The sequence below is a fragment of the Pelodiscus sinensis genome, chromosome 28 (genome assembly GCF_052426305.1).
Source record: "Pelodiscus sinensis isolate ZL-2025 chromosome 28, ASM5242630v1, whole genome shotgun sequence".
Lineage (NCBI taxonomy): Eukaryota > Metazoa > Chordata > Testudines > Trionychidae > Pelodiscus > Pelodiscus sinensis.
The window spans coordinates 12,874,396-12,899,153 of NC_143079.1; the positions used below are offsets into that span (position 1 = coordinate 12,874,396).

The 24,758-nt window shown below is 69.9% G+C and overlaps 1 protein-coding gene across 3 annotated transcripts in view; it reads left to right on the forward strand.

Moving 5' to 3' along the window:
* Positions 1-23,101, forward strand: part of ZMIZ2 (zinc finger MIZ-type containing 2) — a 37,929-nt gene extending 14,828 nt beyond the window's left edge. The window contains exons 1-19 of one of the 3 annotated variants that reach the window (XM_089773730.1): positions 4,011-4,152; positions 7,340-7,466; positions 9,568-9,685; positions 10,191-10,393; positions 10,677-10,869; positions 11,936-12,199; positions 12,456-12,614; positions 12,932-12,997; positions 13,292-13,463; positions 13,838-13,979; positions 14,447-14,657; positions 16,410-16,515; positions 17,110-17,267; positions 17,483-17,550; positions 17,830-17,898; positions 18,478-18,713; positions 19,709-19,881; positions 20,339-20,593; positions 21,751-23,101. In XM_089773730.1, the coding sequence (XP_089629856.1) occupies positions 7,417-7,466; positions 9,568-9,685; positions 10,191-10,393; positions 10,677-10,869; positions 11,936-12,199; positions 12,456-12,614; positions 12,932-12,997; positions 13,292-13,463; positions 13,838-13,979; positions 14,447-14,657; positions 16,410-16,515; positions 17,110-17,267; positions 17,483-17,550; positions 17,830-17,898; positions 18,478-18,713; positions 19,709-19,881; positions 20,339-20,593; positions 21,751-21,858 (2,751 nt within the window). In that variant the 5' untranslated portion in view covers positions 4,011-4,152; positions 7,340-7,416 and the 3' untranslated portion in view covers positions 21,859-23,101. Of the gene's footprint in view, positions 1-4,010; positions 4,153-7,339; positions 7,467-9,567; positions 9,686-10,190; positions 10,394-10,676; positions 10,870-11,935; positions 12,200-12,455; positions 12,615-12,931; positions 12,998-13,291; positions 13,464-13,837; positions 13,980-14,446; positions 14,658-16,409; positions 16,516-17,109; positions 17,268-17,482; positions 17,551-17,829; positions 17,899-18,477; positions 18,714-19,708; positions 19,882-20,338; positions 20,594-21,750 lie in introns of those variants that run through there. The other 2 variants (XM_075911005.2, XM_089773729.1) reach the window with 2 other exon arrangements.
* The last annotated feature ends 1,657 nt before the right edge of the window (positions 23,102-24,758 follow it).

The following is a 24,758-nucleotide window of genomic DNA, read 5'->3' on the forward strand; positions in this document are numbered from 1 at the left end:
CCCCCACTCACCAGGGCCAAGCTGTGGGGCTCCCTGCGGGGGAGGAGTCTGGCCCGGGGCACTTTGGCATTGTGCAGAGAGCCTGTCATCTGACCATGCCTGGTCTCCCCGATTCCCCCCATGGCTTCCTGGGGCGGGGCAGGGAATCCCCCATTAGCTCAGCAGCACTCCCCTGTGGGATGGGGGGGGTGTTGGGAGTAAGGAGATGTGGGGGGGGGGGGGGATGGCAGGAGGCCCTGGGGGCCATGTGCTGGGTGTGAGGAACAGGTTTATCCCACACCCAGCTAAGGCTGCTCCAGCAGCTGGATTCCCCTGGCCAGGCCGGAAAGCAGAATTCCAGAATCACTGCCCCTGGCTCCGGGTGCAGCCCCTGGCATGGAACCCGACCGGGCTTCGGGCCGCTGGAGCCGGCTCTGGGTGCAACTCCTGGTATGGAGCCCAGCCAGGATCTGGGCCCCTGGAGCGGGCTCTGGGTGCCCAGGGCTGGGAGAGCAGCCCGATCCATATCTGGGCCCCTGGAGCGGGCTGTGGGTGCAGCCCCTGGCATGGCACCTGACCCAGATCTGGGCCCCTGGAGCGGTGTGTTGTGGGCAGTCAGAGAGCCTTCTCCTGGGGGAACATCCCCTCCCACAAGGCTTTGGAGCCGGGTTCCGGCGCTCCCCTGGCCCATCTGCCCCACGTGCGTGGGCGCAATGAGTGTCTGGTCAAAGCCCCGCCCGGCCGTGGCTGAGCACTGCTGCCGAGGGCGCTGTGCCTGGCAGCCATGCCGCTCGCTGGGCCGGCAAGGCCGGGTGTACGTGGGCTCACACAGGCCCCCACACACCTCTCCCCTTGTGGCAGAGGACAGTTCACACTGGCGTGGGCTCTGAACGCCCAGGCCACGGAGGTAGGTGGGCCGGCACACGGCTGTTCGGAAGGCTTGAGACGTTGCTGTGCATGCTGCTGGACGTCTGTCCGGTAACGACGGGTCAACTGACACTGGCAGTGTGGCCAGCTGTGTTTCTCTAGGGTGATGAAAGGGGGCACGTTGTTGCAACTGATGTTCTAGCCTGCAGCTGTGTTTGGCCTGGCGGAAGAGCTATGGGGAAGGGGAAATGAACTGACTCTGGACCCCAGCCTGCTGTTGGCTCTTCTGAAAGGCTTGGAGAGATTTTGTTCCTGCGTTTTCACTGCAAACGAGCACAGGGGATGATCACAGTTTTCCAAAACATGCTCTGTGCAGGGCAGGAATTTTCCAGGCCTGGGAGAGAGAGGGGGGGCGCTGAAGGAAATTGTTTGTTTTCTTGTTTGGGAACATTTGAGCAAAAGCTCTCTGACCCTTCGGCAAGGGGGGAAATAGCCAGCGGGGCTCAGGGCACCGCCGGTGGGGGGTGAATCCAGTCTCACCTGGAGGCAGCAGCCTTGGCTTGGTTGGCAGACGGAGGTAGGACGGGCTCTGTCTGTGCCGTAGCTATTGGGATCCTGCAGGCGGGTCTGAGCAGATGCAGCCCTGGAGAGATTCTCATCCTGCTCATCCGGTCTGTTTGCAAGCTCAGTGCGCAGCTAGCGAGGGTTGCCTGCGAGAGGCTGTGTGGCCTAGTGGAGAGAGCGCTGAGAGGGCCCGGGCTCTACCCAGCTCTCCTGCTAGCCTGCAAGGTGCTTGACGAAGCCACTAAGTTTGGATTCCTCTCCTGGGGCTGCACCTAGGGACTGAAGTGGCTGTTGTGAGGGGAAACTGTGCCTCAGTTTCCCCCATCCTCTGCAAAATGCCTTGAGCTCTCCCGCTGAAGTGCTGGATGTATTGGTGGTGGATGGGGCGTCTGAAAGCAGCGGAATTTTCGTTCCATTTTAAAACCCTGGGAAATTCAAGCCCAAGACCTGTGTTAATGCAGCCCTAGGTTTGCAGAGGCCAGAGCGCCGAAGTGCAGGCCAGCTCGGAGGCCGCCTGGCGCTGGGCAGTTCCAGGGGTCTCGACTGCTGCTCCGGACCTCAAGCTGGAGCATTTGCTGACTTGCTCTTTGCTGACTGCTCGGCAGTCGTGCCTAGGCCTGCCGGGCCCAGGCCAGGGGCCGGACACACCCAGGACGAGTCCCTCCCCCGAGGTCGCTGGCCCCGGCAGGGGGAGGGGCGTGGGGCCAGGGCGCGGGAGGGAGGCGGTGGCGGGGTGGCCCTGTGGGCCGGGCAGGTGGGCCGGGCGGCTAGCGCCAGAACAATCCTTGCTGTGTGTTCCTGTCGCACGCCGAGCTGCCGCCTCCCCTCCCCCAGCCCCGTGCAGCAGGGCCCCTCCCCCGCAGCCCCCCCAGCCCTGCACCAGGCTGCCTCCCCCGCAGCCCCTTCGCATCCTGCCCCTGAGCTCCCGGGCGCCCCTCCCCCACGGGGAGCGCCAGCCTCGGCCCCCTTCCCCGCCCGGGGCCTCTGTCTGCTCGGCCAGGCACCGCCTGCTCCCGGGGAGGGGGGCAGCAGCCGGGGGGCCCTGCCGAGGCTGCCTGGGCATGGGGTGCCCCGGCCCCGGGCCTGGCTCCAGCACACGAGGGGGGTGGGCGGTGGCAGGGCGCCAGGGTTTAGTGTTTCCACCGCTCCGGGGTGGGGGAGGGGTACGGTTATTGTCCCATCTGCTCCCCCCCAGCACCAGACGCAGCCTGTGGCCCCCTCCCCCCCCCGCTCCGGTGGGCCAGAGCCGCCCGGGCGACGGGGGCCAGGCCGGATTCCTCCGCGGCGGCTCCCCGCCAGGAGGCCTTGGCTCCACCACGGCGGTGCAAACCGGATCCAGGAGCTGGGCTGGGCGGCTCCAGCCGGAGACGCTTCCCTTCCTCGCTGGGCGCAGGACGGCGGGGCGGGGCCACGGCACCTCTTAGACAGCGCCTGCCCCCCCAGCCGGCACCCTGCTCCCTCCCCGCGGCGCCCCCCAGCCAGCATCCTGCCTCCTCCCTGTGGTGCCCCCCAGACAGCGCCCCCCAGCCGGCGCCCTGCCCCCTCCCCGCGGCGCCCCCCAGCCGGCACCCTGCTCCCTCCCCGCAGCGCCCCCCAGCCAGTGCCCCCAGCCAGCATCCTTCCCCCTCCCCATGGCACCCCCCAGCCAGTGCCCCCAGCTGGCGCCCTGTCCCCCTCCCCGCAGCGCCCCCCAGCCAGTGCCCCCAGGCCATGCCCTGCCCCCTCCCCACAGCGCCCCCTGCCCCCTCCCCGCGGCGCCCCCAGCCAGTGTCCCCAGCCGGCATCCTGCCCCCTCCCCACGGCGCCCCCCAGCCGGCGCCCTGCCCTCTCCCCGCAGCGCCCCCCAGCTGGCGTGCCCCAGCCAGCATCCTGCCTGCTCCCCAGAGCCCCCCACACCCCCCCAGCCAGTGCCCTGCCCCCTTCCTGTGGCGCCCCCCAGCCAGCATCCTGCCTGCTCCCCAGAGCCCACCCCAGCCAGTGCCCCCCCAGCCAGCGCCCTGCCCCCTCCCTGTGGTGCCCCCCAGCTGGCGCCCTGCCCCCTCCCTGTGGCGCCCCCCCAGCCAGCATCCTGCCTGCTCCCCAGAACACCCCCCAGCCGGCGCCCTGCCCTCGGCGCCCCCTGCTGGGCGAGGCTGGTTTGGCAGGGGCAGCGCCGCGGGCCGGGGAGAGTTAACCCGGCAGAAGTCGGCCAGCCTCCGCCCGCGCACGCCAGCCCTTGTTTTGCCAGATCTGGGCAGGACGCCAAGTTCCTGCCGGCCCCGCTGTGGAGGTGACGTCGCCGGCGCTGCCGAGCCCACGTGCCCCTTCCCTCGGGGGCGCGGCCTGGGGCGCAAGCGGGGAGCCGGGGGCCTGCGCGGGGGGCTGGGGCCGGCCCATGGGGCGGGAGGCGTTGAAGGGTTCACCCTGCCTGACCCGCCCGAGGGGGGGCCGCCCCCACCCGGCCTTGGGGGGCGGAGAGGCCGTGGGGTGCGGACTGGGACCGGCACTGCTGGGCGCTGGCCTCCGTGGGGGACGGCTCCCTCCCCGCATGAGCACGCCCGGAGGACGCCGGGCACCGCGTGGGAGCCACGGCTCATGTGGGGGCAGCAGGCCTGGCAAGACGGGGGGGCCAGCTCTGCCCCGCTTTGCCTGCTGGCCCCAGCCCCGGCTGCCCCGTGGGCCCCGAGCACTTAGACCGTCACCCTTCCGGGGGGGTTACAGCGCCCTGGCAGCCCAGCCGCGGAGCAGTCGTGGGGCACAGAGGTGGGGGCAGCGGGCAGCCTGGGGGTGTTTTGCCTCGGGGGCACATCTGCAGGGTAGCGTCTGAGTGGGCCGTGTGCACCAGGGTATTTCTTTGTGGGGGCGGTGCATGCGTGTGTTGCTGGGCCGTGTTTGGGGAAAGCTGGGGAGGGTGTTTGTGGGGGGGTTGGCAGGGAGGGGGATGTAGGGCGGGGGGTATTTGCAGGGGGGTTGTCGGGGAGGGGGATGGGATGCAGGGGGGTTGTCGGGGAGGGGGTTGTCGGGGAGGGGGATGTGGGGCGGGGGGGGTATTTGCAGGGGGATTGTCAGGAAGGGGGATGCGGGGCAGGGGGTATTTGCGGGGGGTTGTCGGGGAGGGGGGCTTGTCGGGGAGGTGGATGCGGGACGGGGGATTTTGCGGGGGGGGATTGTCAGGGAGGGGGAGTTGTCGGGGAGGGGGATGCGGGGCAGGGGGTATTTGCGGGGGGATTGTCGGGGAGGGGGATGCGGGGCAGGGGGTATTTGCGGGGGGATTGTCGGGGAGGGGGATGCGGGGCGGGGGGGTGTTTGCGGGGGGGTTGTCGGGGAGGGGGATGCGGGGCGGGGGGGTGTTTGCGGGGGGGGTTGTCGGGGAGGGGGATGCGGGGCGGGGGGGTGTTTGCGGGGGGGATTGAGGGAGGGGGAGTTGTCGGGGGGGAGGGGGATGCGGGGCAGGGGGTGTTTGCGGGGGGGTTGTCGGGGAGGGGGATGCGGGGGGGTTGTCGGGGAGGGGGATGCGGGGCAGGGGGTATTTGCGGGGGGATTGTCGGGGAGGGGGATGCGGGGCGGGGGAGTTTGCGGGGGGTTGTCGGGGAGGGGGATGCGGGGCGGGGGGGTGTTTGCAGGGGGGTTGTAGGGGAGAGGGATGTGGGGAGGGGGTGCGGGCGGGGGGATTGTCGGGGAGGGGGATGCGGGGCGGGGGGGTGTTTGCGGGGGGGTTGTCGGGGAGGGGGATGCGGGGCGAGGGGGTGGGGGGGGGGGGTTGTCGGGGAGGGGGATGCGGGGCGGGGGGGTGTTTGCGGGGGGGTTGTCGGGGAGGGGGATGCGGGGCGGGGGGGTGTTTGCGGGGGGGTTGTCGGGGAGGGGGATGTGGGGCGGGGGAGTGTTTGCAGGGGGGTTGTCGGGGAGAGGGATGCGGGGAGGGGGATGCGGGGCGGGGGGATTGTCGGGGAGGGGGATGCGGGGGGGTTGTCGGGGAGGGGGATGCGGGGCAGGGGGTATTTGCGGGGGGATTGTCGGGGAGGGGGATGCGGGGCGGGGGGGTATTTGCGGGGGGATTGTCGGGGAGGGGGATGCGGGGCGGGGGGGTGTTTGCAGGGGGGTTGTCGGGGAGAGGGATGTGGGGAGGGGGATGCGGGGCGGGGGGATTGTCGGGGAGGGGGATGCGGGGCGGGGGGGTGTTTGCGGGGGGGTTGTCGGGGAGGGGGATGCGGGGCGGGGGGGTGTTTGCGGGGGGGATTGGGGAGGGGGAGTTGTCGGGGAGGGGGATGCGGGGCGGGGGGGTGTTTGCGGGGGGGATTGTCAGGGGGGGGAGGGGGAGGGGGATGCGGGGCGGGGGGGTGTTTGCGGGGGGGGGGTTGTCGGGGAGGGGGATGCGGGGCGGGGGGGTGTTTGCGGGGGGGGGTTGTCGGGGAGGGGGATGCGGGGCGGGGGGTATTTGCGGGGGGATTGTCGGGGAGGGGGATGCGGGGCGGGGGGGTGTTTGCGGGGGGGTTGTCGGGGAGGGGGATGCGGGGCGGGGGGGTGTTTGCGGGGGGGTTGTCGGGGAGGGGGATGCGGGGCGGGGGGGTGTTTGCGGGGGGGTTGTCGGGGAGGGGGATGCGGGGCGGGGGGGTGTTTGCGGGGGGGGGTTGTCGGGGAGGGGGATGCGGGGCGGGGGGGTGTTTGCGGGGGGGTTGTCGGGGAGGGGGATGCGGGGCGGGGGGGTGTTTGCGGGGGGGTTGTCGGGGAGGGGGATGCGGGGCGGGGGGGTGTTTGCGGGGGGGGGTTGTCGGGGAGGGGGATGCGGGGCAGGGGGTATTTGGGGGGGATTGTCGGGGAGGGGGATGCGGGGCGGGGGGGTGTTTGCGGGGGGGGGGGTTGTCGGGGAGGGGGATGCGGGGCGGGGGGGTGTTTGCGGGGGGTTGTCGGGGAGGGGGATGCGGGGCGGGGGGGTGTTTGCGGGGGGGGGGTTGTCGGGGAGGGGGATGCGGGGCGGGGGGGTGTTTGCGGGGGGGTTGTCGGGGAGGGGGATGCGGGGCGGGGGGGTGTTTGCGGGGGGGGGTTGTCGGGGAGGGGGATGCGGGGCGGGGGGGTGTTTGCGGGGGGATTGTCGGGGAGGGGGATGCGGGGCGGGGGGGTGTTTGCGGGGGGGGGTTGTCGGGGAGGGGGATGCGGGGCGGGGGGGTGTTTGCGGGGGGGTTGTCGGGGAGGGGGATGCGGGGCGGGGGGGTGTTTGCGGGGGGGTTGTCGGGGAGGGGGATGCGGGGCGGGGGGGTGTTTGCGGGGGGGTTGTCGGGGAGGGGGATGCGGGGCGGGGGGAGTGGGTTTAGGGGCACACACGTCACTGGGTTGGAAATGACCCTTGGCCCCTGCACTGGCGTCCGCGCCCTCCTGGACCCAGGGCTGGTCCCCCCGGGCTCCGCTCCAGCTGTGGCGGGGTGGCCCTTGGTTGCAGGGCGGTGGCCGCGCTGGCTGCCAGGATGCGGCTGGGTGGGCTCTGTGACTCGGAGTGGAGCAGCGTCCCCCAGGCCTGCCGGGGGGGGCTGGCAGCGGAGGGTCCCCAGGACTAGGCTGCCCTTTCTTGGGGGGACAGGCCGAGCCGGGAGAGGCCCAGGGGCTGGAGGAGGGATTGGGATGTGGGTGCCCCAGGAGTGCGCTGCCCGGGGTGGGGGGGCAGGGAAACACTGACGGTCTGGTGGGCCCCAGCGCGGAGCAGGAGCCATTTCCACAGGGAGAACCGTTCCCAGAGCTGGCCTAGCTGGGGCTTGCTCCTGCCCCCCGCAGCGCCCCCTGCTGGGAGAGGCCGGGGCTGGCGGGGCGGGGAGCACCCCCCAGCCAGCTCCTCACGGTGCCCCGGGGGCCGGTGCTCCCCCGCAGCGCCCCATGCCGGGGGGCCTGCCCAGAGCCGGCGCTCGGGCTGCGGGGCCGCTGGCTGTGGAGTGTGGATGCCGACACTCTCGTCCCTCCCCAGCCCCGCTGGAGTCACCCAGCAGCCCCAGTCGCACCTCGGCCACCTCAGCACCCGCCCCGCTCGCCTGCCTGCAGCCAATGAACTCCATGAACCCAATGAAACCATCCCTCCCGCCCACGCCGCATGGGTGAGTGTTTCCGCCTCTCTGGCGCACCTTGGCCGTCTGGGGCGGGCTCTCCAGGGAGCTGTGGGGGGCCTGGGCTCCTCCCTCACCCCTCCTGCCGTGACTGGGGGCGACCACGCTGCTCTGGCTACACGGCTCCCGCCGCACAGCTCCAGCACGTCGCACCCAGGGCACTGGCGGCCTGGGCGATGCGTGTCGCGTCAACTCCACACCAGCCTCGCTAATGACCTGGTGTTGGGTCCAGCCCTGTTCCTGCTCCCCCAGCTAGACTGAGCACCTCCTCCTGGGCCACAGATCGCCCCACTCAGTGCCCTGGCCACAGATCCCGCCCGGCGCCTCCTCCCCGGCCACGGATCCCCCCACTCAGCGCCCTGGCCAACGATCCCTCCCCCGTGGCACCTCCATCCTGGCCACGGATCCCACTCGGTGCCTCCTCCCTGGCCACGGATCCCCCCCACGCAGCGCCCTGGCTACGGATCCCCACCCAGCACCTCCTCCCCAGCCACGGATCCCCTCCGCTCAGCGCCCTGGCCAACGATCCCTCCCCCGTGGCACCTCCATCCTGGCCACGGATCCCACTCGGTGCCTCCTCCCTGGCCACGGATCCCCCCCACTCAGCGCCCTGGCCAACGATCCCTCCCCCTTGGCACCTCCATCCTGGCCACGGATCCCACTCGGTGCCTCCTCCCTGGCCACGGATCCCCCCCACTCAGCGCCCTGGCCAACGATCCCTCCCCTGTGGCACCTCCATCCTGGCCACAGATCCAACTCGGTGCCTCCTCCCTGGCCACGGATCCCCCCCCACTCAATGCCTCCTCCCTGGCCATGGATCCCCCCCCACTCAGCGCCTCCTCCCCAGCCATGGTCCACCCCCACTCAGCGCCCTAGCCATGGATCCCCCCCACTCAGCGCCTCCTCCCCGGCCATGGATCCCACCACTCAGCGCCTCCTCCCCAGCCATGGTCCACCCCCGCTCAGTGCCCTGGCCACGGATCCCCCCCACTCAATGCCTCCTCCCCGGCCACGGATCCCACCACTCAGCGCCTCCTCCCCAGCCATGGTCCACCCCCGCTCAGCGCCCTGACCACGGATCCCCCCCACTCAATGCCTCCTCCCCGGCCATGGATCCCCCCCCACTCAGCGCCTCCTCCCCAGCCATGGATCCCCCCCACTCAGCGCCTCCTCCCCAGCCATGGTCCACCCCCGCTCAGCGCCCTGGCCACGGATCCCCCCCACTCAATGCCTCCTCCCCGGCCACGGATTCCCCCCACTCAATGCCTCCTCCCCAGCCATGGATCCCCCCACTTGGCACCTTGCTCACAGTGCCCCTCCCCCGTGGCTCCTCCACACCAGCCATGGATTCCATTCAGTGCTTCCTCCTCAGCCACAAATCCCCACACCCTGACCACAGATCCCCACCCTCACAGGATCTCCCCCCCAGCCATGAATCTCCCCCCCCACTCAATGCCTCTTCTTTGGCCACGGATCCCCCTCTGTGGTGCCTCCTTCCGAGCCACGGATCCCCCACTCCGTGCCTCCTCCCTGTCCACGGGCCCTCACTCATTCCCGCAGCCCCTCCTTCCTGGTCACAGACTCTCTCCCCCCCCCCACCACCACCACGTAGCACTTCCTGCTTGGCCGTAGATCCCTCCCCCGCTCTTCCCAACACTCCCAGAGACTCAGACGGGACCACCCTGATCATCTGCTCGGACCCTCTGCACGTCACGGGGCAGGCGACCCCCCAGGTCCCTCCAGTCTGACGGGGGAACGTTCCTTCCCGGCCGCTCGCCTGGCAGCTGGGCCCCCTGGGTCTAGCTCAGAGCCCTCCCCTGGGGCCCCTCACCAGACGGCCCCCGAGCTCCCCCGTCAGGCCAGGCAGCCTCTCGCCCCCGGGCTCCCCCCGAACTCCGGCTCCTTCCGCCCAGCCCAGGCCTACACTTGGGGATGGCCAGTTTGCAGCCGTTGGGTCTTGCGTCCATGTGGGTGCTTAACTTCAGGAACTCCCCTCCCTCCCTCGGACAGGCCCCCTGCCTGGCCACCTGTGCCTCCGCCCCCACCAGCCTCCTCCCAAAGGGGCTTTTAATTGCCTTGTTTTTCTTTCTAGTGATGGTTCATTTGCATACGAGTCAGTTCCTTGGCAACAGAGCACCAATCAGCCTGCAGGATCTCTCTCCGTGGTAACCACCGTGTGGGGCGTCAGCAACAACACGTCCCAGAGTCAGGTACCTGCGGCCACCTCCCAAGTCACGGGGACCCCGCTGGGCGTCCCCGGCGTGCCAGGGGCGGGGCTGGCACGCTACCCAGAGCGGGGCATTGGGGGCCCTGAGACGTTTCCAAGGGGAGAGCGTCCCTGAGACCCACACTCCCCTCTGCCAGTCCTCTCCCCAGCCCAGCCCCCGCCACGTTCTGCCTCTGCCCCCAAAGTCCCCCCGACCCCTCACCCTGCCCCCTCTCTCCTTCCAGCACACTGCTGGGGCCCCGGCTGGCTCCCCTCTGCCAGTCCTCAGCCCAGCCCCCGCCACGTTCTGCCTCTGCCCCCAAACGCTGCCCCCAGCCAACTCTGTGTCCTCCCCCCCACCCGACCCCTTCACCTTGCCCCCTCTCTCCTTCCTACTGCTGGGGCCCTGGCTGGCTCTGGGGGGGGGGGTGAGGACACATGGGTGGTCTGGGGTCCCCTGCTGCCTCCCACCCCCTCATGCTGCCTCTCTTGGGCTCTGTCCCGCACAGGTTTTCGGAAACCCCATGGGCCCTGGGGGAAACACCTCTGGCAGCCCCATGATGCCCGGCATGGCAGGCAGCGGCTCTGGAATGAACTCGCCTCAGTTCATGGGACAGCAGCCGTTCCCGGAGGGGGCCGCCGGCAAGGGGTACGTGCAGCAGGGGATGTATGGCCGCAGCACGTACCCCGGCGGGCCGGGCTTCACCGCCAGGTAAGGAGACCCCTTGGCCTGGCTGGGCTGGCCACGCCCTGGCTCTCTGGGCCGTGGGTGGCCTGGGCAAGTGGGGCTCGGCTCTCAGGTCGGCGCTCCGACACCCCCAGGCTGTGCTCCCCCTGCCGGCCAGGTACGGAGCCACCCCCAGGCTGAGGCGCCGGAGCCCAGCTCTGGGATGGGGCTGCGGCTCCCGCGGGAAGGTGGGGGCAGCCCACGTTTTCCAGGGGGTCCCACGGCCCCTTGCAGGAGTGGCTGAGTGACCCCCCCCGCCTTTCTCTAGTTACACAGGCAGCCCCAACGGCCCTGGCGGCATGGGGCTCCCTTCGCACGCTGGCCGCCCCCCCACCGACTTCACCCAGGCCGCGGCTGCAGCCGCCGTGGCCGCCGCCGCCGCCACGGCCACCGCCACGGCCACGGCCACGGTGGCCGCCTTGCAGGAGAAGCAGAGCCAGGAGCTGAGCCAGTACGGGGCGGTAAGAGACGGGCCCCCGTGCCGCAGGAACTGGGGGTCCAGCAGCCCCGGGGTGGGGCCGGGGGGCCCGGTGGTGATGCAGGCGCAAAGGTTGATGGGACCCAGCACTAACAGATGCGGGGGAGCGGGAGCTCTGGCAGTGGGGCTGGGGGGGGATTGCTTGCTGTGTGTCGGGGGTGCTGCCTAAAGGGGTGCAGGGTGGGGGTTTGGTGCTGGGGTTGAGTTTTGGGGAGTGCTGGCTCGCGTGGGTGCTGGCTGTGGGGGGATGGGTGCTGGCTGGGGAGGGGGCGGGTGCTGGCCGGGGGGGGTGCTGGCCGGGGGGAGGGAGATGGGTGCTGGCTGTGGGGGGATGGGCACTAGCTGGGCGGGCTCTGGCGGGGGGGGGAGATGGGTGCTGGCTGTGGGGGTGCTAGCCGGGGGGCGGGTGCTGGCTGTGGGGGGGCGGGCGCTGGCTGGGGGGGGTACTAGCCGGGGGGGGCGGGCGCTGGCTGGGGGGTGCTAGCTGGGGGGGCGGGTGCTGGCTGTGGGGGGGGCGGGCAGTGGCTGGGGGGTGCTAGCCGTAAGGGGACGGGTGCTGGCTGTGAGAGGGGTGCTGGCGGGGGGGGCGCTGGCCGGCGGGGGGGGCGGGTGCTGGCCGGGGGGGAGATGGGTGCTGGCTGGGGGGGGCGGGCGCTGGCCGGGGGAGATGGGTGCTGGCTGGGGGGGGCGGGCGCTGGCCGGGGGGGAGATGGGTGCTGGCTGGGGGGGGCGGGTGCGGGGGGGTGGCGGGGGGCGGGGGCGCTGGCCGGCGGGGGGGCGGGTGCTGGCCGGGGGAGGCGGGCGCTGGCTGGAGGGGGCAAGCGCTGGCTGTGAGGGGACGGGCGCTGGCTGGAGGGGGGTGCTGGTGGGGGGGGCGCTGGCCGGCGGGGGGGGCGGGTGCTGGCCGGGGGGGTACCGTCTGTGTGGAGGGGGGCGCCGAGCGCTGGCGAGCGAAGCGGGGGTTCATTCCGCTCCCCCAGCTGGTGCCCCGAGGGCGGTTCCCTCCTGAGGCGCTGAGGGCCAGCCCCTCTCTCTCTCTCTCTCTCCAGATGGGGGCCGGGCAGTCCTTTAACAGCCAGTTCCTGCCTCCCTCGGGCCCCCGCGGCCCCGCTGGGCCGGCCGGCATGAACCCTGCCAGCATGGGGGGCGTGATGGGCCCCTCAGGAATCTCGGCCATGAGCATGACGCCCACCAGGGCCCCGGGCATGACCCCCCTGTATGGAGGCCAGCGGCTGCCCCAGCACGGGTACCCGGGGCCCCCCCAGAGCCAGCAGATCCCCCGGCAGGGGGTCAAGAGGGCGTACTCCAGCGAGGTGAGTACCACGGGGGAGCGGCCTGCCTGGCAGGGGAGACCTGAGGGCCCCTGTAACCCGGAGCTCGCCGAGGCAGCCGGCTGAGAGCCGCCCAGGCCGGAGGAACCCCCAAGGGGCTCGCGGCGCTGCTGCGAGTGCAGCATTTTCAGCCGGGCGAGCGGAGGTTCCTGGGGCCAGGAGCCATGCGTCCCCTCCCTGCTGGCCTGCATGGGGCTTCTGCTCTTCCGGGCCTCACGCCACCTTCTCTCCCTCGCAGGGCTACGCCGCGCAGCCGTACATCCAGGGGGCCCAGTACGCCCCCAGCGCACCCCAGCCCTCTGCCCCCTCCCCCTCGTACCCCAGCCACAGGATCCCCCTGCAGCAAGGAATGGGCCAGTACCTCTCCGCCCCTGGCTCCGCCGGACCGTACTACAAGGTACCGGGCGGCCTGCGGACGGGCGGGGCGGCGCCAGCGGGAACGGGAACACCCTGGAGGTGGCTGGGGGGGTGACTTTGGGCCCCTCCCCACTTTAACCCCAGTTGCTCCAGCCCCCTGCTCTGGGGAGCCCTGCCCCGGAGCCCCGCTGCGGAGGCTGAGCTGGGCAAGGAACCCCAGAGCCTGGAGTCCCGGCTCACGCCTGAGCCCCAAGACCACCCTCCCCAGGGCCCATGCCCGGCCCCTCCTGCTACCTCCCCGCAGGGGCTGGGGGCTGTTCCACTAACGCTGAGCCCCCTGGGCCGTCTTCTTCCCAGCCGGCTGACCAGTTCAACGGGCAGAGCGCCGGCTTCACCAGCTACAGCCAAGCCTCCATGAACGGGGTGAGTCGCCGCGGCCAGGGAGCCGGGTCCGCTCCGCCCCCCGCCCTGGCGCTGCTGCCCAGGACTGCACTCGCTGTGCGCCCACTGGGCGTAGTCCATCCCCGCGCCCCCGCCGGGCTGCTCAGGGCGGGACCAGAAACTTCCCCAGGGGTGCCCCAGCCCCCCCTTGCCCGGGGAGGGAGGGGTGGTCCTGCCCCGCTCCCACCCTCCCTCCTGCTCCCGCTGCACCGAGCGTCGGGTCCCCCCAAGGCCGGTGGCTTTGCTCTGCCACTGACGCTGCCTGTCTCCCTGCAGCCTGGCCGGTCCATGCCCGGCTACCCCAGCTCCCCGCTGCCCGGGAACCCCACGCCCCCCATGACGCCCGGAAGCACCATCCCGCCGTACCTGTCCCCGGGGCAGGACGTCAAGTCGCCCTTCCTGCCGGACATGAAGCCCAGCCTCAACTCCCTGCACCCGTCGCCCTCGGGTGAGTCCCGCCCGCAGCCTTAGGGGTCCGGGCGCTGCCCCCGGCCGGGCTGAGGCTGGAATTCGGGGCGATGGAATTCTGGGGGTTCCGCGGCAGTTGGAAGTGGCAGTTGGGGACGGGGCAGGGGTGGAATCGAGTTGGGGGAGGGGCTGGCGGGGGGCATCTGGGGCTCCTCCCGAAGGGGGAGGACGGGCGCCGCCCCCCAGGCATGTTCTGGAGGGGAGGAGGGGGCAGGGAGCTCCGAGCCGGGCCCGTGGCCCGGCGTCCCCTGCGGCTGCTGCCCGTGGTGCTGCGGGTGCGGTGCCTGCCGGTGCCCATGGCCCTGCGCTGCCGGCCTGCCCCCTGCCTCAGCCCCCCTGCTCCCCCCGCTGCAGGCAACCCGTGCGAGGAGCTGCGCCTCACCTTCCCCGTGCGGGACGGGGTGGTGCTGGAGCCCTTCCGCCTGCAGCATAACTTGGCCGTCAGCAACCACGTCTTCCAGCTCCGCGACTCCGTCTACAAGACGCTGATGCTGAGGTGAGCCCCCGCCCCCCGAGCCCGCTGGCAGCCCCCCCCCCGAGCCCGCTGGTAGCCCCCCCCCGAGCCCGCTGGCAGCCCCCCCCGCCCCGCTGGCAGCCCCCCCCTCCCCGAGCCCGCTGGCAGCCCCCCCCCGCCCCGCTGGCAGCCCCCCCCCGAGCCCGCTGGCGAGGGGCGGCACAGGCAGAGCAGGGCGGGGGGGTGCCAGCCAGCCTGTCTGGGGAGCAGCTTTGGCATCCCCACGAGGGCAGAGACCCCCAGCGTCCCCACAGCTGGGTCTGCTCCTGCGCCCAGCCCCCCAGGCCCCTTTGTAACTGGGGTCCTCATCCCGCCTGCCTTCTCTCGGCAAGGGAGGGAGCTGGCCGATGCCCAGCCAGGCCCTGGAGCTACCCTTCAATCCCCGGGCCCGTACCCGCCGCGGGCGTCCCGAGAGCCCTGAGTCACCCCGCTCGTCTCCTCCTGCCCAGGCCGGACCTGGAGCTCCAGTTCAAGTGCTACCACCACGAGGACCGGCAGATGAACACCAACTGGCCGGCCTCCGTCCAGGTCAGCGTCAACGCCACGCCCCTGACCATCGAGCGGGGCGACAACAAGACTTCCCACAAGCCCCTCTACCTGAAGCAGGTGTGCCAGCCCGGGAGGAACACCATCCAGATAACCGTCACCGCCTGCTGCTGCGTAAGTGAGCCCTGCCCCGGCACGTGCCCTGCTGGGGCCCTGGCCCGGTTCTGGTGCCCACACTTCAGGAGGGGTGTGGCTAAGCTGGTGACGGGGCAGAGAGCCACCAGAGCGCGGCCAGGCTAGAAACCCTCCGGCAGTGACACTCAAGGAGCCCAACAGAAGGTTACGGGTGGATTTGCTCCAGGCTGGCGGTGTCTCCAGGGGCAGCCAGTGGAGGTCTGGGCTCTGCGCGCTAGCAGAGGGTCTAACCCCGGCCAGTGCCGGAAGCAGAAGCTGGAGGAATTCAGACGGGAAATCAGGTGTCACTATTTCACAGGGAGAGTCCTTAGCGTGGAGGCATTTCACAGGGGCTGCGTCTCCATGTTGCAATGCAGGGGGCTGCTCTTCCAAGAGATCTGCTCTAGGACCGATTCCGGGGAGCGCTCTGGCCTGGCTCTGGCTTTGCTTTTCATCACATGCAGCTCCCCCACCTCCTGGGAGTCCGGTTTCCCTCCAGGTTCTCCAGCCAAAGGCCCGTTCCCATGATGCACCACGTAGCTTCATCATGAGGGGAAAGGGGTCAGAGATGGGGTGGGGGACACACCTTAGCGCTGCTCCTAGCTCCGGGGAGCACGGCCTCCGGGATCTGGGCAGCCAGAGACTGCGCCGTAGCGCCGGGGGGGAGATGCTTCCTACAGTGTATTTCTGATGCTGCAGGAACTCCACCTCCCAGCAACAGCAGGCTGGGCCTACCCCGCAGAGCTCCGGCACTCGGGATGCTCCATAGCTACGTCAGTGGGTGGAGCAGGGGGCTCTGGGAGCCCGGACTCCTGGGGCCCAATCCTGGGGTGCCACTGAGTCGCCCTGTGACCCGGGACTGGTCCACTCGCCCCAGCTGTGCATACTTAGCTCAAGCAGATGGGATCTTCCATTGGCAGGTGCTAGAGAAGGGCACGATTACTAGCGTGCCGGCAGGAAGTCTAACCCTGGCCAGCCAGGGCCACGGAGCCCATGCGGTGGAGAGGTGAAAGCGTCCTAGTGGGGCAGGCGGATTGACCTCGGGGCAGACGTGCCTGACGTCCCAGCCTGGGGACCCAGAGCAGGATTTCTGTGCTCCCTGGGGCGGGCTGTGAGCGAGGCTGTGGAGAATCGAAATTCATAGTTATTGGATCCTTCAGCTGGTCGGTGGAACCCTGGCCGGGGCCTGCCCTGAATTAACTCCTCTTTGAATGGAGCAGATCTTGTCGCAGAGCACCCGCTCTTGTGTGACACGTGGCCAGCGAGAGAGATGCCACCCCAGCCCTTGGGAGAGGCTCCAAAGGCGTCTTGCAGTTGTTCAGCCCGAAACCAAAACCTTTTGTGAAAAGAATGTTCAGGTTGCAAAGCCAGGCACCGAAAACTAGGAAATTCCGCCGCGAAGGGGCCTGTGCACCTTGCGGACGCGTCCCCCTGCCAAAGCCTGGGCAGAGACGGGGTAGGAGACGCCTTAGTTCTGCAGTTCTGCTTCTCGCTGACATGCTGGAAAGAGGGTTTGGACCTGTGGGCAAAACGAGGAACCGTTCCCTAGTCGTGGTCTTGGGCCTTGTCGCTGAAACAAGCCCAGAGAATGCAGCTTGAAGCAGACTCCCGGGGGGGAAGAGATCAGCCTGAGCAGCGAGCATCTGGCAAAGTTAAACCCAGCTGCAAACAGGGGTTTCGAATGGGAAGTGCCCTGAATTCTAGCTGGCACCGCCCCTGCCAGCTCAGCTAACCTCTCTCCTCCTCTCGCAGTCTCACCTCTTCGTGCTGCAGCTGGTGCACCGGCCCTCCGTGCGCTCCGTGCTGCAGGGGTTAATAAAGAAGCGCCTGCTGCCGGCCGAGCACTGCATCACCAAAAGTGAGTGTTCCCCTTGGGGCCGTGGGGCACGAGCTTGGAGGCCCCAGCTCTGTGGGCAGCGCCCCTGGAGCTGTGTGGATGGGAACTGGCGGGGGGGGGGCTGCAGTTAAAGGGACTCCTGGGTTCCCACTGTGGGCAGCGCCCCTGGAGCTGTGTGGATGGGAACTGGCGGGGGGGGGGGGGCTGCAGTTAAAGGGACTCCTGGGTTCCCACTGTGGGCGAGCCCCTGCCCTGCCCTGCTCTGCGCCTCAGTTTCCCCCATTGGTGACTGGAGAACAGGACCCTGAGCCAGCGATTCAGGAGCCTGGAGATGCTGAGGCCCAAGGCAAAGGGGCGGGCGGGTTAGGAATTAGGGCTCTGTTCAGCCTCTAGCCCTGGGCTACCCTCAGGGTGACCAGCACTGACCCCCCCACTCTGAGTTGCACTAGCCGACCCATAAGGGCAGGGAGGCCTGGCCATTAACTCCATACAAGCTTCCCCCCACTCCTCCCCCGCCCGCCCGGCAGGCTGGCTCCCCAGCCCCGGAGCCCCCCCGAGCCCAGCCCCCGGGAAGCGGCGGTGCCGTTCCAACGGCCTTTCCCTCTCACCGCCTAGTCAAGCGAAACTTCAGCAGCGGGACGATCCCGGGGACCCCGGGCCCCAACGGGGAGGACGGCGTGGAGCAGACGGCCATCAAGGTGTCGCTCAAATGTCCCATCACCTTCCGGAGAATCCAGCTCCCGGCCCGGGGGCACGACTGCCGGCACATACAGGTGAGACCCGCCCCCGTCAGGCGAGAGCCAGGCCGGACAGCTGATCGCTCTGGCTGCAGAAGAGGCTTTACAGGGGAGGCTTGGGGGTGGGCGACCCCTCCCTTGGGACGTTGTAAGCTGGGGCGGGGCGGGGCAGGGCGGGGCTGGGGTCTCTCTCTGCCTTGCTGTCCCCTCCCCCGTGGTGACGGCTTGTCTCACTTTCTCTCCGTGCTCAGTGCTTCGACTTGGAGTCCTACCTGCAGCTGAACTGTGAGAGGGGGACGTGGCGGTGTCCTGTCTGCAAGTGAGTGGTCGCCGCACGGAGGGGCATGGGCTGCCCGGGCTGAGCCCCCCACACGCCGGGTGCTGGCACGGCACCAGGGTAGCAGAGCCTAGTGCTCAGAGCGGGGGTGGAGGAGCGGGGCGGTACCCACAGCTCTGCCCCTGGCTGGCCTGAGGTCGGCCTGCGCTGCGTAACGGGGAAAGCAGCGGCCACCTTTGCAGCGTGCCGCACGCTTGCTGCCAGGGCTGGCGGAGCACAGCTGGGCACCTCTGGCTCAGCCCCTCCCTTGTCTTCCCGCAGTAAAACGGCCCTGCTGGAGGGACTGGAGGTGGACCAGTACATGCTGGGGATCCTGGTCTACATTCAGAAGTGAGTGCCCTGCGCCCCGCGGTCGTCTCCCCCTCTCGCCACCAGAGGGCAGGCGTGTGCCCGAGAGAGGCAGGGCTGGGGGGTCCGGTTGGGGGCCCGGCGGCCCCCAAAAGCCAGGCCACTAAGGGGCTTGCCCCCAGAGCCCAGACATGTGGGGGGGGGGCTCCTGGGGAATGCACAAGGGCTGGGGGAGGGGCACAGGCCCCTTGCGGTGCCCTCTAGAGACCCGGCCCAGCCCTGCCTAGTGGGAGGGGGACATGGGGGAGGCTCATTTTCCTGGGGGCCCCGGAACAACACCGATCGGGGTGTCCGTGCAGGATCCAGCTGGGGGAGTCCAGCCAAAAGCCCTGCTTGGCAGCCTCCGTAGAGAGGGTTGGGACCCCCTCAACGGGGGGCCCTGCAGACAGATGGGGGGGCTGCACCTCGAGAGAGGGCTCCTGTGTGTGCAGCTCCTGAGCCTGCCCCCCACTGGCCTGCGGCTAACGGGGCCCCTCCCCAGCCTGCCCACAGCTCAGCCCCCGGGTGCCGGGCTGGCTGCTCTCGGGCCCTGGCTGAGCGCTGCCCGCTGTGCCCGCCCAGCTCCGACTACGAGGAGATCACCATCGACCCCACGTGCAGCTGGAAGCCGGTGCCCATCAAGCCCGACATCCACATCAAGGAGGAGCAGGACGGGCCGGTGCTGAAGCGCTGCCGGACCATGAGCCCCACCCACATGGTGCTGCCCAACGTCATGGAGATGATCGCGGCCCTGGGCCCCGGCTCCTCGCCCTTCGCTCCCCTGCAGCCCCCGCCCACCAGCGACTACAGCAGCCAGAGTGAGGGGGGCAGGGAATGGGGGCGCGGGGGGCGGGGGGCAGGGAATGGGGCCTCGGGGCGTGGGGGGCGGGGGGCAGGGAATGGGGCCTCGGGGCGTGGGGAGGGGGGCAGGGAATGGGGCCTCGGGGCGTGGGGAGGGGAGCAGGGAATGGGGCCTCGGGGCGCGGGGGGCGGGGGGCAGGGAATGGGGCCTCGGGGGGCGGGGGGGCAGAAAATGGGGCCTCGGGGCGTGGGGGGCGGGGGGCAGGGAATGGGGCCTCGGGGCGTGGGGAGGGGGGCAGGGAATGGGGCCTCGAGGAGGGGGGGAGCAGGGCATGGGGCCTCGGGGCATGGGGGAAGGAGGGCCTCTGGGCGGGGGGGCGGGGAATGGGGCCTCGGGGCGGGGGGGGGGCAGGGAATGGGGGGGCGGGGCCGGGGGGCAGGGAGCGGGGGGCAGGGAATGGGGCCTTGGGGCGTGGGGGACGGGGGGCAGGGAATGGGGCCTCGAGGAGGGGGGGAGCAGGGCATGGGGCATGGGGGAAGGGGGCCTTGGGGCGGGAGGGGCAGGGCATGGGGCCTCTGGGCGGGGGGGGAAAGGGGCCTCGGGGCGGGAGGGGCAGGGCCTGGGCCTCTGGGCGAGGGGCAGGGGGGCAGGGCATGGGGCCTCGGGGCATGGGGGAAGGGGGCCTCGGGGCGGGAGGGGCAGGGAATGGGCCTCGGGGCGGGAGGGGCAGGGCATGGGGCCTCTGGGCGGGGGGCAGGGGGACAGGGCATGGGGCCTCGGGGCATGGGGGGAAAGGGGCCTCGGGGCGGGAGGGGCAGGGCATGGGGCCTCTGGGTGGGGGGCAGGGGGGCAGGGCATGGGGCCTCTGGGCAGAAGGCGTCCCCGCCGGCGTCCTGTGGGGGAGCGGGCAGGGCAGGCGCCCGAGGACACCGCTGCTGGCGGGTGTGGGGCGGCGCCCAGCAGCAGGGGCGGGTTCCCCCGGCACAGCACCGACAGCCTGTCCTCTCGCAGGTTCCAGCTTCTCCGGCTCTGGCAGCTTCCCGGACTCGTTCCCTCCTGCGAACCCCGGCACCCCGACGCTAACCGAATTCACTCCAGGGCCTCCCCCTATCTCCTACCAGTCGGACATTCCCAGCAGCCTCCTGACCCCCGAGAAGCCGCCAGCGCCCTCCGTGGCCGGACAGGTCAGCTGGGCTGCCCCGCAGCAGCAGTTCCCCCCGCCCGGGAGCCGTGCAGCTGGCGGGACACCGCACCTCCTGGCTGGAGCTGGCACCAGTGGCTGGGCGTGCCCAGGCTGCCCTGGCCAGTGGCTCCTGCCCGTTGAGTGTGGGCCTCTGAGGCAGGTGTGGCTATTTGCCATCCAGCGCAGGGGAGCCGGAGCCGTGGCCAGTCCCTGGCAGCTGGTGAGGAAGAGGGCGCCCCCCGTGGGGAGCGGGCGTGGGGAGGCCCCTGCTGGCCGCTCACATCAGCTGTAAAACACCAGGCTGCTCACGGCCATGGGGGCCGTGGGGCAGGCGGGGCAGTGGCGGCTGTGGGGCAGGCGGGCGTGCCGGGTGTCCGGGTGGCCTGGCTGTGGTGCAGGGTTCTGCTCCCGGCCTGGCCTCAGGGACGGTTTCTCACGCCGCCTTCTCTTGCTCTCAGATGCCTCCGTCTGGCCGCATGGACCCTTCCCACAATCCTGTGCAGCAAGGCCTCCATCCCCCCAACCTCAGTGGCCAGTCCGGACAGCAGCTCCATCATCGGAACCCGCCCCCCCCGCAGTCCCGGCAGCCCATGGGGCAGGCAGGCTCCGGGGGCCCGGCGCATGCAGGAGAGCTTGCCTTTACCCCCGCGTCCGGGATGGTGGGGCAGCCAGGCATGTCGGGAGCTGGGGAAGGGCCGGAGCCTTCCCTCGATGTGAGTAAACCCACCCCCAGCGGCGCCCCCTGCTGGCTGAGGGGAACCCCGGGCCCAGTGCAGCGGCGCCCCCTGCTGGCCGAGGGGAACCCAGCGCAGCGGCGCCCCCTGCTGGCCGAGGGGAACCCCGGGCCCAGTGCAGCGGCGCCCCCTGCTGGCCGAGGGGAACCCCGGGCCCAGTGCAGCGGCGCCCCCTGCTGGCCGAGGGGAACCCTGGGCCCAGCGCAGCGGCGCCCCCTGCTGGCCGAGGGGAACCCCGGGCCCAGCGCAGCGGCGCCCCCTGCTGGCCGAGGGGAACCCTGGGCCCAGCGCAGCGGCGCCCCCTGCTGGCCATGGGGAACCCCGGGCCCAGGGCAGCGGCGCTCCCTGTTGGCCGAGGGGAACCCAGCGCAGCGGTGCCCCCTGCTGTCCGAGGGGAACCCCCATGTGCCTTTGCCCCATGGCCGGAGGGCTGCAGGGGCATATGCTCTTCAAATTTTCCCTCTATTAAAGCAGATCAGGTAGGTCAGTTTCAGAGCCAGTCAGGAGGCAGCAGCGTGGCCAGCCCCCTTGGTCTGCCCTAGCCTGATGGGTCGGGCCACACTCTGCACTGGGGGAGCTGGAGTGTTAGACCCCCCCCCCAAGCCACGCCCTCCGTGCGCCTTCCCCACGCAGCCCAGGGCAGGGCTCCTCCCCCGCATGGCCTGGCTGTACCGGCGCCCCACAGGCTGACGGCCCCACTGCCCTCTGGCCAGGGCCTGATCTCCAGCCCCACCCCATTGTTCCTGCCAGTCCCCTTGGGTCTCTCCTGGGTCCTAGGTCAGGGCCCAGCTGGTGCCCTGGCGTGGAGGGCCGAGGAAGAGCACTGGCCTGTAGCCCTCCCTTTTGCTGCTTGGAGTCCTTCCAGGTGTTAGCGCGGCGGGGGCCCTGGGCCTGGGTTCTGCAGGCCTCCCGCCAGGGCTGATCCCGCTGTGCCCTGCCGGCTGACCCCGGAGCCGGCTGCACCGCCCCACAGCTGTCACTGGCATGCTCTGCAACCCCGGGGAGCCCTGCCCCCAGGAGCCTGGTCTCCCCGCCCTGCAGCGCCTCGCACTCTCCTTACACCAGTGCAGGTGGGTGTGTCTCACGGGCTGCCCGTGGCTGCTCCTCAGTAATTTCTTCCCGTGTGTTGCCCTCAGCTTCTCCCGGAGCTGACGAACCCCGACGAGCTGCTCTCCTACCTGGGCCCGCCAGATCTTCCCAACAACAGCAATGACGACCTGCTCTCCCTCTTCGAGAACAACTGAAGCCGTCCCCAGGGAAGGCAGCCCCCCGACCCAGAGGCCCTCCACGCCCCGCCCACGCCTCTGCCCCCAGGCACCGCCACACTCATCCATCCCCCAGCTCCCCAGACACACGCCTCCTCTGCGCCAGGAACCCCTGGCCGGACTCTGAACCTGCCCCACGGAGCAGCGGCTGTGGGGGGGATGGCCCTCGGGCACCGTGACACGCTCGGGCCATGCCAGGTGCCCGGCTCTAGGCGCCCCGCCGGTCGGCCCTGGCCATGGCATACTCCCCACAGCTGGAGCAGCTCCTTGGAATGGGGCAGCCGGCACCCGGCCTCCCCCAGCCGCCCGGCTCTTGGTGCGCAGGTCGGAGCCTGGCACCCGCACGGCAGAGCAGCGTCACGGCACCCAGAACGTGGCTCGCGCCCAGGCCTGGCAGAGCAGGCGCCGCGTTGCCCTTGCAGGCCACCAGAAGCCATGTCTGCCCGGCCCAGCTCCTCGTGGGCCTGTGGGCGGCGGCTCCCCGGCGCTGTGGCTGCCACCTCGGGGCCAGCATCCTGGAGGTGCCGCGTGGAGAGCCGCCTCCGCTCCCCGCCCAGCGGGGGTAGGGAGGGTTGCAGCAGAAGCAGGGGCTGGCAAGCCTCGTCCATTGCTTCCCCCTGGACTGCAGCAGCAGCAGCGGCCCCTGGCGCCGTGGGAGAGGCCGGGCGGTTCCCGGACCCGACGGACTGACTCCATCTGGCGATGGGGCTTCTACAAGCACAATGATGTACATAGTTAGAAACACTAAAGGAAACAAACCCAACCTATTTAAAGGCAAACGTGTCGCTCTGGTGTCTAGTCCGGGGGCCCAGCCCCGCGGCAAGTCCTCTGTATAAATGTGCATACGCTCCCCCGTTTGTAATATAGACCATTCCACGCGGGGCCGCCCGCGCCCACCGGCCTGCCGCTCGCCCCAGCAGGAGCCCCGCCCTCACCTTCGAAACATCGCTCCCCCCAAAGCGGGATGGGACGCACCCAGCCAGCCCCAGGAACCCACGTGCAGTCGGTCCAAACCACGGTGGTTTTGGGACCCGCTGCCCCGCCCCACCCCCCAGTCAGCACCTCCCTCCCGCCACGGCGGAGAGCAGCCTGACTGGGGCAAGCCAGCCCCTCGTCCCCGGCCGGAGTCCTGTGTCTGAGTGCTGGTGACTGTTGAGTTCTGTGTATCCTATTTCATTATCGCTCTATATTAAAGGATTTCTTTTTGGTGGGGCTCACTGAACGCCAGGCGTGTTGGTCTGAAATGGGGGGGAGCGGTGGGGGGGCAGGCCCAGGGCTCCCGCCACCTCTGCTCAGCCAGTGGCCTTAGCCTGGGCCAGCAGAGAGGCAGACACAGGTGCAGCGAGAGCCTGGTGCCAGGCGCCTGCAGACTCCAGTGGGCCCGGCCCCGCTGGCCGATGCTCCGAGCTGCACCGGGGCCAGGCAGTGAAGCATCCCGGCCGTGGAGGGGGGCCAACCTGGGTGCTTGATGCCTGCCGGCCTGTGCCGCCATGGGAGAGTGGAGAGCAGGGAGGTTTCCGTCTCACGCAGGCAGGGTGCGAGCCAGGGCAACAGGAAAGAAGGTGCCGGTTTTCACAGCGAGGGGTAATTAATCCTCAGCCAGTTTCCTAGGGACTTCTCCTCCTTGGGAGCCGGAACCCCCGGCTTTCTAACCGAGACGCTCCAGCTCGAAGGCGTGGCTGGGATGCAGGAATCCTGCTTCTCAGGCTGGCATCTTGCAGCACCTAGATTAGAGGATGGTGTGAGCTCTTCTGCTCGGAAACCCCCAAATCGTCCCTCCTTGGACCGCCCCGCCTCTGTTCCAGGATCTTTGAAAACTTGGAGTGGGGGGGTCCCAGCTGATTGCAAAAAGACAAATGTAGTGGCCATCTTTACAAAGGGAAGGAGGAGGATGGGGAACTACAGACCGGCCAGCCTCACCTCCACCCTGGAAACGCCAGGGAGCAGGCCCTCGGGAACCCATTCTGAAGCGCTCGGAAGAGGAAAGTGAACAGGAACCGTCAGCGTGGATTCACCAGAGCCCTGCCTGACCAACCTGGAAGTCCAGGGGATGTCGGTGAACGTGATATTCCTGGACTCTAGCAGAGCTTTCGATACGTCTCCCACAATATTCTTGCCAGTGAGTTAAGGAAGTCTGGGTTGGATGAATGGACTGTGAGGTGGATCGAAAACTGGCGAGATCGTTGCCCCTTGAGAGCGACAATCATCGGCTTGATGTCTGGTCGGGGCCGGTATCCAGTGGAGAGGCCTGAGGCCAGTTTTGTTCCACGTCTTCACTAATGTCCCGGCTGTGTGGATGGATTGCACCCTCAGCAAGTTTGTGGCTGACACTCAGCTAGGGGGAGAGGTAGACACGCTGGAGGGCAGGGATCGGGTCCAGGCTGAGCTAGACAGATTAGAGGATTGGGCCAAAAGAAATCTGAGGAGGTTCAACAAGGACAAGTGCAGAGTCCTGCCCTTGGGATGGAAGAACCCCAAGCATTGTTACAGGCTGGGGACCATCTGTAGGCAGGTCTCATGGGCCGCGTAGCAGTTCTGCAGAAAAGGCCCTGGGGATTCCAGTGGCTGAGAAGCTGGAGATGAGTCACCAGTGTGTCCTTGTAGCCAAGAAGGCAAATGGCATATTAGGAGGAGCATGGCCAGCAGATCCAGAGATGTCATTATTCCCCTTTATTCGGCTGGGGGGAGGCCACAGCTGGAGTGTTGTGTCCAGTTCTGGGCCCCCCACTACAAAATGGACGTGGTCACACTGCAGAGGGTGGAGCGCCCGACTTCCAAGGAGGGGCTGAGGGATTTGGGCTTGTTTACTGCAGAAGAGCAGAGGGAGGGGGGATTTGAGAGCAGCCTGCGACTTCCTGAAGGGGGGTTCCCAAGAGGCT